Genomic DNA, 14,451 nt, shown 5'->3' on the forward strand with positions numbered 1-14,451 from the left:
TGACAAGGGTGTTTTTTCTTTCATTATTGTCTCGCAAGTTCGATGACCGATCGAACGCAAAATTTCACAGGTTTGTTATTTTATGCATATGTTGAGATACACCAACTGTGAAGGCTAGTCTATGACGATTACCGATAGTGTCCAGTGTCTTTAAAGATGCTATGTCAGATTTTCGGCCGATTTGACCCAACAATTTTGATTTAAAATTCAATAGGTATTTTGATGGGGGTCGAGAAAGTTACAAGCTTTCATTTGAGCCATTGCTCGAAAAAGTCCGCCAATTATTAGTAGCAGTGAAAAACAGTGCTCAAAATTCGGGATCCCGACAATATAACACGTGACCAATTCTTATGTGTTTTATAAGAAATGTTTTAAGTTTTTGTCATGGTTCCTGACCATTAAAAGTAAAAGTAAAACTTTTTTTCATTAAAGCGGGTGATACTCTTTGAAATACCATTCACTAAAAAAAAAACTATTTTTTTTAATGTTTGGGGGCAAAAATCTGACATAATATCTTTAATTTAGTATTGATATTTTCCCATACACTATGTGGTGCTGGCTGTAACTGAGACCGGATCCAGAGTCGAAAGGATTTAAGTGAGAGTGTAAAAGTATAGATACACACTTACACCGGGGGACCTATAATAAAAGATGACAATAGGGTCCTCGGTTCCGGAAAGGTCCACAAAGATGGACAACGTATATAAAAGGGAGCTGTTGCCAAAAATTGTTAACTTTTTACTCGATGTAAAAAAAAAAAAAAAAAGAGGATCTGTGGCACTAAAGCGCTATTTACTTTTTTGAATCCCTACACTATTATTGTTCATACCTTTATGTTCAATATTAATGAGACAAACGGCGCTTGTAAAAACTAAACGGTTTCCGAAAGCAGTTGTTATTGACATTCATACGTGCATGGCATCACGAATACGAGTAATATTGACTGTTTCCAAGGTTTTCACAACGCTTGAGCACGGTATATTAACCACTTAAATTGAGCAGCGTATAATTAAAGGAAAGGTATTGGTAGTCAAACATAAATTTATTGACAATTATTCAACTCTTGGTTGGAAGCCTAATTATAACTTGATATTCATAAATACCTCAGACAGTTTCGTTATTCCTATTTGTGGAGACCTTGTCGCGTGGGTTAAACGGTTGATAATGACCAGCTGGACTCTGTTTATAACCGGTTAGTCTTTATAGTACTAGACGTTTCTCGTTACGGGCGATGCGGGCGCTGCCGGTGAGTTGGCCGCGTTGTGTGTGGAAGGAAAACGAGAACGTCTTGCACCAAGACTGTACGCGCACGAAGGAATCCGGAAACTGTCGGAAATAGGCGTCTCAGTCATAACAGTGCAACACACGGACGTACAGAGCTCAAGCACGTCGGAAAAGTTTTACACAGTTTCTTACTTTATTACGCCTTTTAACTAACAAAGGCATTTATGAATGGAAACAAAAGAGTAGTGACTCGTTCTTAAACGGCCGTTTAAAACCTTGCAGGGTCACGATTGCCGTGCGGTAAAGACCCTTTACGGCAACGACCCTGCCGGTTTCAAACGGCCGTTAAAGTACTCGTCGCTACCCTTTTATCCCCTTAGTAAAAACGCATTCTGAGAAATTATGTTGTTGTTGTTTTTGTGGTGTGTTTTTTTTGTTTTTTGTGGTTTTTTTGTTTTGTTTTTTGTTTTTTTTTGTTTTTTGTTTTTTGGGGGGGTGGGGTGTACACTTCTATGTGCGTAATAAGTGCACATTGCGTTGCGTAAAGAGATGGGTGCATGATGACCGCCTCCGAAATTTGAATGGACAAAAATGTATATATATATCCTGTAAGGTCTTTGACCCCTATGGAATGCAAACATGTTGGAGCGTCGTAGTTCTCATTGAAACTATAGACCAATCTTCTTAAGAACGTATAAAAGAACGATGTAGACCGTTTCGCATTATGAACACAACAAAATGGACTGTCATTTCTTTTATTTGTTTAATTAAAACGTTATTTTTAACGAGAGCGACCCATCCCGCTTTGCAAGCTGGTCATCAAAATACCTCAACAAGATAAGTGCAAAAAGTAAAAAAGAAAAAAAAACATTTAATGTCAGTGTGGAGAAAACTGAATAAGTAAATGGATTATTTAATCCAATCTAGAGTCACAGAGTGCTCTCTGATTGACGCAATTATAGCTTAATCTTTGCGTCTCCTTTAGATTTCATGCATCACAGCAGTACACCGACTCGGTAGTAGCCACTCTGGGTGTATTTGGGATTGAGCTTTTCTCTTGACCTTCTTCGGTAAAGTAGCACTCCCCCGCAGTACCGAAGTAGCGACCGCATGACGTCACCGTCACGTCTCGTCCTGGCGTGTCGTACATGCCCCATCCATTAAGACGGTAACCGGCATCGTAGGCAGCTTTCAACTGAGCCAATGAACACAGTTGCATATCACACTGTGCACAACGCTCTCTGGCCTGTGTCAGGTCGGCGCTGGGATACTCCTCCGGTGTGAAGACGATTGCGTAGTCTGAAAAACAAATGGTATTTGTAAAGTCACGAAAGGAACTGGATTAAGTGCATAATTAGTCAGGTTTACGGAACATGGGAATCATACATTCATTCCTATACAGTGTTGTTTGCAAACAGTATTACAAAGTGCAGCTTGGTTTACACAACGCTGAGTAGAGTTGTATTACAAAGTGCAGCTTGGTTTACACAACGCTGAGTAGAGTTATACGTTGTGGCTTTAGCGGCCCCGCCTGCGCCACTATATACGTCATCGCCTCTGAAAGCATTGTCTGTGCGCTTAACTATGTATTATGCTTCTATAAAAATAAAATAAAAATAATAAAAATAATAATAATAATAATAATAATAATACTAATAAACGATAAACCATTCGGGCTGCTTAAAGTTGAAACACAAATTTAAAGATTAAAATAAATGGCCCATAGTTAACATCTCAGTGTCATGGGTAGCCTTGTCATGGTAGGCGTTTTACGCAAGCACCGGCCTGCTCTGACTAAACGAAATGCATAAATATATGCACAGTACCTCGTTGATACCTCGAACAGCCATGCCTCGACCCCGCGGTATCAAGTACTGTTAGGTGCCATGCGGTATAGTATCTATTGTTACTTGGTCACAGTTTGTACCTATAAACCTGTAGCCAGCTTGTGTGTTTGTTGAGCCGTATCTTCCTTTCTTAATTCCCCACCTGTGTGCTTTGTTAATGGCACTTTATACTTTCATTCAAGACGTGGTCATGCTTGAGGAACTATGCGGTATAAGCATAGCCGCATCCTCTTTCGATTCTGCGAAGCGCGGGACGGGATGCTGACCGGTGCAAACCTCGGGGATGTGATGTGTCTGACGGCGCTACTGACTGGGCGTGGTACTGGGGGTTCTTTGACTACTCTTAACTGTGATGTCTCTACCGTACTACCGAAGGCTACCTACCGGTGGTGAGCGCCGGACTCCCCGTTCCCGAGCACTCTTGGGTCGATTGAGCACAACTTAATGGTATTTGTTTAAATAATCTTATTTCATTGATTTCGGCCGAATCTTACTTTATTATCCTAAATCAGTTCATTGACGAATTGTGCCTTGATTTATGCTCTATCTAACTTCATTTTGTCAACAACCTTTGTAAGCTTTGATTTTGTAAATTAATGACTTAATTAATTGTTACTGTACACAGAATGTTTCAACTCTTGTCTTTTTTCAGTTGCTGGTTTTCCATTTCTTTATTTGTTTTGGTAATTCCATTCTTTATAAAAATAGTCTGCCGTGTGTACCAACTTATGGGGTTTAACCTTGTGAGTTGGTCGTACGTAACACTATGCATTTCGTGAAGTCAGAGCGGGCCGGTACTTGTTGTTAGACGGCAGCATTCAACCGTGGAAAACTTCTATTTAGGGGGAACAATTTCGCTTTGTTCCTGTTTTGTTTGTTTGCGTGTAATTTGTTTGCTTTTTTTGTTCAATTTTTTTATTTGGTTGTTATTTGGGGTGGGGGGTTCAAACAGATGTAGATGCGTATCGTTACAAGGAGGTGACTAATGATGTATTTTCACGAGTCGAAGCAATTATTATGCAGTCGGCATTTATTGTTCTATACAATTGGAGATATAACTTAATAAATGTCAATTACACAGCAGCAATAATAATGTTGGTTTTGAAGCGCTGGTACCAATGAAAACATATAATTTCCGGCTACTGATTTCGTATTTGGAGCTTATTATACTGCGGTTGAATGGTGCTGTTGTTACAAAATTTATGCGTAAAAGCTCAACTACTTTTTGCAGTGCCGTTTTGTCAAACAATATTCCCTTGAAAAATATCAACCCGGTATTTGCTTTTGTTCGTCTAACTAACGGGTTTTCAGCCATGCGTTTATTAATGTGCATTGTTTTGTTTTATGATGATACTTGCAATTAAAGTAGGCTACTATGCAAAGGTTTACAATGTGCTTCAACGTAAACTTCAAACCTAATAAAACCAGCGAGCAAACCATTCTTTTACGATAAGTGTGAAGAGATTGTTTTCTTTGACACAAAACGGGATTAACTTGTGTGATTGAGATGTAATTTCAAGTTGCGATTCGGTCGTTTGACCCCAGATTTTAAATGTTTTAAAAATAAACAATAAACAATAAACCATTTATGTCGTTGCATACAAAGGCTGGAACATTGAAAGCAATTTCTTATTTCTGTCTTGTCTACTCTGACAACACCAGACAAAGTGTTTTGGCGCGGTGCACGGATTCTGTCACTACACTTCACTCACGTTATTGTCTCTTTATTATGGGAAAATGGCTTCAAATTATTATCTTACTGAGGTGCTGTAGTTTTTGAGAAATGAGTAAAACAATGTCATGAAAATACGTTTGTAAATGCTTAAAATAATTTTGGTCTCATGAGACCAACATTATTTCCATGAACATTTTGTTTTATTGTTTTACTCATTACCCCAAAACTACAGCACCTCAGCAAATTTTCAGGGAAGCTTTTTGCTATCATTATCTTCAAACTGTGCAAGTTACGTGTAAATCTGTGGACATTGTGGGGTTTTTTTTCCTACAAAAAGTGAATACACCCTTTAAACTCCACTGATTAACTATATCGTATTACATTCAATGCCAATTGGGGTGAATTAAAGCAGACCGAGTAAGATTCACACTTAAATTAAAATAAAACTATTCACAAACACCACGACGGTTGCCTGAAAATTCTTCAGTCTTGATAGGCTTTAAAAGAGTAGTGAATAAATCCTTTATTAAGTAAATCCGAGGCGTATAGTTTTGTTTCTTTCATTTCCTTGTCATTAGTTTCGAAAAAGGACACGGCTTGTCAGAAAACAAATTTGTATCTGTGGTGATTTTGGGTGTTTTTGCGTCTGATTCATAGTAAATTAAAAGACATTTTTGTTATTTTTAGAATTGGTTGTAATGAACTTCGTATTAAGGACATTTTGCGGCTGTGCCAACAAGTTAAAGACACTGGATACTTTTGGTAAAAATTTTCAAAGACCAGTCTTCCCACTTGCTGTATCTAAACATTATGTACAAAACAACAAACCTGTGAAAATTTGAGCTCAAACGGTAATCAAAGTTGGGAGATAATATCGAACGAAAAACCCCCTTGCCACACGGAGTTGCGCGCTTTCAGATGCTTGCTTCCGAGACCTCAAATTAATTCTAAATCTGAGGTCTCGAAATTAGATTCGATGAAAATTACTTTTTTCTTGAAAACTACGTTACTTTAGAGGGAGCCGTTTCTCACAATGTTTTATACTATTTAACCTCTCCCCATTACTCGTTACCAAGTAAGGTTTTGTGCTAATCATTTTTTGAGTAATTACCAATAGTGTCCACTGCCTTTAATGACAGTCAATGTAAATTGGACTACGGGATCCAACAAATTAATGTTAAGAAACAGCAAACTTACCACTACTAATAGTGTCTTGACACGAGCTTTGTTGAGTTAGATTGGTGAAGAAATTCTGTAAATGAATCGAAAATATCTCCAATGATGTATTTCTTTGTCTTGAAACAATCACAATATTGTTAATCCACGTCCCGGAGCTTCGTTGGACAGAAATGTCTTTTATAGCCATCCGATTGAAATAAGCATATCTGGAACGCCTTCATCAGTCGTCCCCTTTCTTTTTGCAAAGATAAATCAATGACCTACTTAGAAATTGCGTTATTTGTTCTGGTTTTTATTTTTTCTTCAAATAATAGCTCCCATCCAACTTAATGAAATTGTCTTACCTCTTCCGGCCCATAATAGTAGCTGCCGCTACTCTCAGCCAAGGCTTGCGGGACCTGCGACGCTGATGCCCCGTTCAGCTCACACAGCTTCTCTCGCTCCCAGTAGTTGATGGACAAACAACGGGTGTCAGACAGACACAGATTGCCGCAAAATATATACGATTTGCCCGTCACGTTGCGGTACCCATATCCGCGTAAAATCAGCTTACTGAAATACAGGTTACGAGAGGTACTCGTGGTTGCATTTTGACATGACTTATTAGCCTCGGCCAAAAGGCACCAAGTGACCATCAAAAAGAGGATACTAAGCCTCTTCTTCATCGTCAATATTGGTGACGATTACTCTCAACTTGTATATTACATGTGATCAAAGTTATCAAACTGTGGCATCTTTTAAGATTGAACAACCTTGCTCAAGTAGGTTTTCGTTTTCACTCCGGGGGAAAAATGACGTAAAGAACACCACACGTTTACATGTAGGCATATTACACACGATGTGTACTTTGTGTATCACTACCACTCGAGCACGATGCGCAGGTCATCCGCACCCGTATTACCATATAAGGCAGTTCATACTCACTGCGTTTTCACTGCGTACGCATTAGGTTTTTCTTCGTATTGACTCAAGATGTCCACAAAGCTTTTATTTGACTTTAACGAATAGGCCTACCAAACGTTTTTCGTGGCCACATGGTATCATTTTTTACGTATTCCCTCCATAAACATTTTATTTCGCTTCCAACCTAATCGTCTTCCTAAATTACATTTGTGAATATAACTTCACTGGTTAGGTTTCACTTATCCTTGTCATTTGTCTCTGTCGTGCCTTAGTTCTTTTTTTACATTATGAATTAGGCGCACGTAAACACTATGGTCAATATCTAGCATGGTAGCCGGCCTTTAACAAACTAAGCCGTCCAGAGTGTAATTGACTGGCCTACATCAAAACGGTTTTTATCGTGGCCACACGATCTCATCTATTTCACTTTTCCCTCTATAAACTTTCCCTCTATAAACATTTCGCGCATAATATGTTGAGATACACCAAGTGAGAAGAAATGTGTCCAGTGTTTAGCCAGCACTATTTAAGCATGTCTATTTGTGGCCGTTCCCGGATGTCTGTTTTCACGAAGTATGATAATAAAATATCAAAGCTAACTGAAAGATGGTGCGAAGGATTTGTTACAATAACCATCAAGCCACGATATAAACTAGTTCAGAAATAGTTAGAGGCACTGGACACCTTTGATAGTTGTCGAAGATAAAGAATCTGTAAAAGATTGGACTCAATTATTGGTCATCAAAAGTTGCAAGAAAATAATGAACGAAAAACAAACCCAAAACCTTGTGTGTGCTTTCCGATGCTTGTAGGGGAGAAATTACCTTTTTCTCAAAACCTACATTACTCTTTAGCGGGTGCCTTTTCTGACAGTGTTGACTTTATCAACAGTTCTCCATAACTCGTTACCAATTAAAGGATTTGGGTACTTTTTTAACACAATACAAATGTCCATAAATTTACATTGAACTTATACTCAGTTTGACAATAATTAAAGATGGCACAAAGCTTCACTTAAAATAGTACTTGCTGAGGTGCTGTATAGTTTTTGAGAAATGGGGTGAGTAAAACAATGTCACGAAAACAATTTTCGTCTCAGTCTGTCAGTGAGACGAACATTATTTTGCATGTAAAAAACGTATTAACCAGTTTTGGCATGATAATGGTAAATACCATAACTGGTTGAACCATTTTTACATGCAAAAACTTAGACTAAAATAATTTTTGTGACATTGTTTTACTCATTTCTCAAAATCTACAGCATCTCAGCAAGTATTAAATATTAGCTTTCTTATATCATAATCTTCAAACTGTTCGAGTTTAATGTAAATAATATGTGGACATCGTGTAAAAAGTACCCAGACCCTGTAAGTTTTTATGCTAAAAACAACAATTTTGTATGCTATTTTTTAAGCGTCTGTTCGGTCGATCCATTATATTGGCCGCCATCTTTGATGCCAAACAATGGAAACGTGCATGCACGTGCAACCGTTCGCTAATGACAGCTCTTCGTCATGACGACCTCATTGAAGGAACTGTTTCGGGCTTGTGACGTCATGTGAACGGTTTAATTGAACGCACATCATAGCAGACGAATTCGGACGCAATGTCACAACGCGTATTATGTTACGTCACCCGATTTTAGGTATTATGTTTGACCAATGTGTTCGACGTTGATTTGTCGAAGATCGCGTAATTGGTAGCTAATTTGAATAATGTTCGATGTTCGAATGCGCTGGCGTAAACTGCTCATCGGGACAATGGACGAACAGCGTGTACCTTGGTTGGGTGAAAGGTTTTGTACACAAGTTTGTAAACAAAATAAATGAGGTTTAAGATTTTACTGAGGACACTATCGCCTGGGGTTCTTGATTGAGTTCCAGCTCACTTTGAACAATGACCGTTTCCCGCTGCGGTAAAATTACAATAACCAACGACGACAACAACCATCCGGTAAGTGACGTCATTCCGATTTTGGTATTAAAGAACACAACTTTCTCAAGTTGTACATCTGTAATGGTCATTACGTAAGATACGAATGGTCCTAGTTCTCACTCTGTTGGTGTTTTAAACTGTACAAACTCCTGGGTCTGAATATTATTCCAGATTCCGGGTCCCAGAGGGCCTGACCCATTCAGGAAAGTGAATAAGATTGTAGTTGGGATGATTCTGCTTCCTTTTTACATACTTCTGGGTCATTGTTGAAACATAGATTCCGGGCTTTCCGGTGAAATTTTTTAGCGTAGGCCTACTTTAAAACTATTTTGTATTTCAAAACAGAACAGATTTTTACATGCACTAACAATTAACAGCTTCATAATTAATTTTATGTTACACGAGGAAAGGTAAATATTTTGCCAAGGAGGCCTTTGATTGCGCATTGTCCGTCATGAAAAGCATGACGATATGCTAAATTTAACAAAGTGCTTAAGGAATTTGAATGCCTCAAAATGAATGACCGACTTCTGAATGCAAGAGGACAAAAGTACGACTCCGTAGTATTTTCGTAGAAATCAGAATTAGGTAATTAGAAATGAACTTTTTTCTTCTTTTTTTAGGTTTACCAAAGAGTTTGGCAATTGTCAAAAAAAGGATTATACTGTAATCCAGATTAAGGACAGACACCAGAGAATTAAGATGATTCTTCGACCGTTACCACAGCAATCATCCAATAAGGTGAGTAAATTGCATCCCAATTACGTTCATGTTAAAATCAAACAGCACTTCACCCCATCCCTTACGACGATATCACATGACCGGTTTGAAAAGACTGTCGCCGGCCCCCATGGTTGTGTGTTCTCTACATGGAAGAGGCGAATCCTTGTCCAGACTCTTATACTGACAATACATTCAAGATAACCAAAAAATTAAAGACACTGGACACTATTTGTAATTGTCAACGACCTGTCTTCTCACTTGGTGTATTTCAACATATGCATAAAATAACAAACTTGTGAGCATTTGAGCTTGATTGGTAGTCGGAGTTGCGAGATCGAGATAACTAAAAAACAAACATTCTTGTCACACGAAGTTGTGTGATTTTAGATGCTTGATTTCGAAACCTCAAACTCTAAACTTGAGGTATCGAAATCAAATTCGTGGAAAATTACTTCTTTCTCGAAAACTACGTCACTTTAGAGGAAGCCGTTTCTCACAATGTTTTATACTATCAACCTCTCCCCAGTACTCGTTATCAAATGAGGTTTTATGCTGATAATTATTTTGAGTAATTACCAATAGTGTCCACTGCTTTTAAATGTTTAATAACTTGACTTGTATTGGCATAAAAATGTTTAATATGTTCGACATTCACGTCAAGGACCTACACTGCAAATTTGTTGGCCAAAAAATGTGTTGGGTAAAATGCATTACTAATTTGTTGGTCACAAATAATGGACGTTGGTTAAACAAAACCGTTGCCCAACACGCACCGTTGCCCAACAAAGTTGACCAAATTATTGGTTAACTGGTTGGTCCAATGTATATATTATTGTAGTTGGGCAAGATTTGCCCGAGAAGTTGGTCAAAATTACCACAGTAACCAATGGTGTTGTGCACAAAGCTTTCTGGTTGTTGGGCAAAGTTACCGGTGCGCAATATTGTAACAAAACTGTAATGATTTAGTATTTATTAGTGTACATGTACAACGTTCGTACTGTATGTAGTAGTGGTAGGCCTACACACACACGCACACAAGCAACATCATGGCGGCTGGCTGTCAAAAATACTCTCGAGATTGGGGAATGGAGTGCTTCTCTGAAACGTTATAGGTTAGAAGCAAAAACAAGCAATATTTAAAGGTTTACCCATAGAATACACTGATTCATGTGTAGGGACACAGTTTAGTTTTCAGAAGTAAAGTAGGATGGAGCCCACCGTGCATAGTTTGATGTTTACTCCCGTGTTGGGGAAATGGCTGAACAGTCCGTTGTCGTTAACGATCGAAAGGCAAGGGTTAGATTAAATCCGTTGTGTTCCGGACTTTTTGATCGGGCTCAGTTATCTCGACAAAATTATATAGACCCAATATTATTCGGAAATTGTCATTTTTAAAAAGCAAAAAAAAAAAAAAAAAAAGGGAAATGAACACTGTTGATTGCTGACTCTTTTACCAGGTTACTTCTGACATGATAAATTTATTTACCTTTAAATTGTGAGCTGTATAATTTGGGCCTTTTGGATTTGAGGAATAATCCATTACAAGACATAATGCAGTATTAAGTCAAGAAATAAAATAATTTTTGCAACGCAGTATATAGTCAGAATTAGATTCTTTCAAAATGCATTTATTATCACACCAAGGGCATTTTACCGCACAACAGTTACCGACTTGATTTCAAGCCTACGTAAAAAGGTATTGTTATTATTATTGTTATTATTGTAACACGGGGGAAAACGAGGACAAGTCATGCGGCTCGGGGCCAACAAAATTAAATTTCCATGTAAAACTCAAACCTCCATGTTCAACGCAAAGGGCAGGAAATTGGAACCAACAGTGGCTGTTTTCACGACCTGCATGGCATTAAATTGCGCTATTGTTATTCAATAACTCATTATTTCAGGTTCAGAAACGATAATCTCCGTAGGAGCGATAAGTGCGTCTCGTTAACGGCTACCAGGAATTGTGTGGATGACTTGTTTTATTTATTTGTTTTATAAAAGGATGAACACAATTAGTTTTAAGGGTTTCCATATCATATTTAATTTTCCTTTCAAAGATTGCTTGTCAAATATTTGTGGCGATGATATTATTTAACCTTAGTTTATTTCGCTTTCATCACGATGATTATGTTAAAAATTCATGACAATAGTAATTAGTCAGTCCGAGCATTTGACGCTTTCGGTGACTTAGAATGTTGTCATCTACATTGTAACAGCCATTTCATGTAGACATTGGGTCGACCACTGGCAGGCCGACAATGCGCACACACAAAATGGGCATAGCACATTACGATAATGCTGGCCGCCTGCACTGCAAAACAAGTTGGTCAAATCATTTTACCCAACAGTTGCCCAGCTTCCAGCAGATACAACAAAGCAGAAGTTGAAGCAGAAGTGAAGAGGAATGACTGGCTGAAATTTTTTTAGACTGCACATATCAGATGAATCCAGTGGTGAAAGAGTACCGCAAATTAGATGCCCTTTCCGAATTGAAGTTTTTGTTGCATCATATTTTACGTTAAAAAAAAAAGGGCCCTCACCTTCCTTCTTTTGGAAAAATCCGGACGATCAACGTTTTTTTTTGTTTTTTGCCTAACCAACAATTGAATAAAGGAGTAACCAACAAATAATCAATCATTGCTACTTTTTTGGGGTAGCAACCTTTGCCCAACACGGTTGCCCAACGTTGGTTCAAATATCAACTGACTACATTATTGGGCAACATCTTAACCAACATAATGGTAAACAAACTTGCCCAACTATTGGGTAAAATGATTTGACCAACTTGTTTTGTTGTACTGTTTGCCCAACTATTAGATAAACGTTATTGCCCAACCACTGTTGGTTAAGTTATGCCCAATTATGTAGTCAGTTGATATTTGAACCAACGTTGGGCAAAAAAGTTGGGAAATTTTTTACCAACGGGATTGTGTATGGGCTCTGCAAAAAGAATTGAGATTTATTCTATTGGTGGCAATAACTATACTAAGCTAACTATACTAAGCAAAATCTAGTGTAACGAAGCAAGCAATCATGGTGATACTGACAACTCAAACATATTAAATTTGACTTACTTCGAAATAATGGACAAACATCAATTTGAGGTCTTTGTAAAATCACTTGTCATTATGCGTTTTGTTTCTTTCATTTTAGTTACATATCAAAGGACATGGAAAGCGGCAAGCAATCAAGAGAAAGACACGACCATCTGATGATGGCGAGGTTTTAGCGCAAACCACCAAGAGACCTCGTGGGACTCCCATTGCCCGGTACTCAGATCAGAGGATACCCAGCAATTTCTGGCTCAATGAGCTCAGACTCAATGCTAGAGATGTTGAGATACTGGACAATGGGGAGTGGCTAACGGATGATCACATCTCAGCCGCCCAAACGTTGCTTCGTCGTCAGTTTCCTGCAATGTCTGGTCTTCAAGAGCCCGCCTTGGGTGAGATCTTGCAGTTTCAGCACATGAATTCAGACGGGGTTCAGGTCATGCTGAACGGTGGCGGACATTGGGTGACAATCAGTCAAATGAACGGCACAGTCAAGCTGCTGGATAGTGAGAATGTTGGTCTTTCTCCAAAACTGTCCAGTCAGATTATGAATCTGTTCTCGGGGAGTGAGTGCGAGCTGCAGTCCCCTACCGGTCTTGAGATCCAACTGCCGAAGATGCACCCACAGCGTGGCTCTAGTGACTGCGGGGTATTCGCCTTGGCTTACGCCACTGAGATCGCCTTCGGAGGTCACCCGGAATCCACAGTCTTCGACCAGAGGTCAATGAGGGGACATTTTAAGAGATGCTTGTCCTCTTTGCAAATGGTTCCCTTCCCAAAGTTAAAATGTACTCCAAGGAGTGCTAAAGACATCGGAGGGAAATCTGAAACTATATAATATTTCAGTGTATCTCGTGAATAAACAGATTAGAATGAATTCACTTATCTTGGATTAATGAGATCTATGATAAACAAAACTGTTATTAGATTGTACGTTAAAAGAGCTGTTATTACAATGGGCTATTATTCACCAGTCAAGGAAAGAAAGATGAATTTTTACTTTGCATAATTATATTTATCGTGGTTTTAATTCGGGTCGTATTGTAAGATTGAAATGGTGACTTTCAAACAGGAAATCCTGGCTAGAGAAATTAGTACCCAATCTTTTACTCAATCATGAACTTCAAAAACCAAAATTAAACTGCAATTAACGAAAGTTGTTGTTTTGTTTAATTTAAAAAAAATATTATAAAAAATATATTATCTATAAAACAAGAAGGAGACAGGGCAATCACCACCCCCGGCCCGCCCCAATTAATGCTGTAACTTACTTTTGAAATAAATCATGACTCAGAGCCAACAAATAGTTTACATCCATGTTTGCCAATTAATATAGCTGGCATTGATGAACAAAAATAATATTTATTTTTTTAATTAACAGATTTGGGAGTGATATTAAAACACTTTAATACAGTCTGTCTGTTACTGCGTTGAAATTTGTTATTTACTTCTTCTTCTTTGAGTTTTTCTAGACACAGTTGCCTATTGCCGTTTTTAACCATGTCCTAAAATTGCAGGAAAAATGTTTGAGTGACAACTCTGTCTAATTTCAATGTAAATATGCATGCAGATTATTTTAATAAATACTGGTGATTCAATCACACCAACACAAAACAGTTTCATTGTGCTACTTGTATTTTCTTTTCATAAGTGTCTAATGAACAAAAATAACAATGTAACAATGCAGTTTCTTTTTGTCTTTAGACATATTCAATGTTGGTTTATCAACAAACAGGGAAAAGAGTTTCTAAAATTAATAAGTGATGAAAGTTATTTGAAACTCACTTCATTGAAATGTTTATTAGTTTTGCTCTTGTGTTTTCAAAATAAAAATAATTCAGGTTTTTTCTTTTTTTCAACTCCATCATTTATTTATTTTTTTGTTATTATACTTAAAATGGAAGCTTTC

The 14,451-nt window shown here is 37.9% G+C and overlaps 2 protein-coding genes across 2 annotated transcripts; one reads left to right on the plus strand and one right to left on the minus strand.

The window, feature by feature from the left end:
* Nucleotides 1–2,212: 2,212 nt before the first annotated feature.
* LOC117294014 lies at nucleotides 2,213–6,744 on the minus strand. Its single transcript, XM_033776530.1, has 3 exons — nucleotides 6,270–6,744; nucleotides 5,944–5,998; nucleotides 2,213–2,523 (listed from the first exon to the last, which is right to left on the minus strand). Exons 1-3 carry the CDS (start codon nucleotides 6,588–6,590, stop codon nucleotides 2,213–2,215), a joined length of 687 nt encoding a protein of 228 aa, XP_033632421.1. The 5' UTR covers nucleotides 6,591–6,744.
* A 2,100-nt stretch (nucleotides 6,745–8,844) lies between these two features.
* Nucleotides 8,845–13,395, plus strand: LOC117294015. The gene is made up of 3 exons (XM_033776531.1): nucleotides 8,845–8,855; nucleotides 9,387–9,504; nucleotides 12,643–13,395. Exons 1-3 carry the CDS (start codon nucleotides 8,845–8,847, stop codon nucleotides 13,378–13,380), a joined length of 867 nt encoding a protein of 288 aa, XP_033632422.1. The 3' UTR covers nucleotides 13,381–13,395.
* Nucleotides 13,396–14,451: the final 1,056 nt, after the last annotated feature.

This window comes from Asterias rubens, chromosome 8 (assembly GCF_902459465.1).
Source record: "Asterias rubens chromosome 8, eAstRub1.3, whole genome shotgun sequence".
NCBI classification, from domain to species: domain Eukaryota; kingdom Metazoa; phylum Echinodermata; class Asteroidea; order Forcipulatida; family Asteriidae; genus Asterias; species Asterias rubens.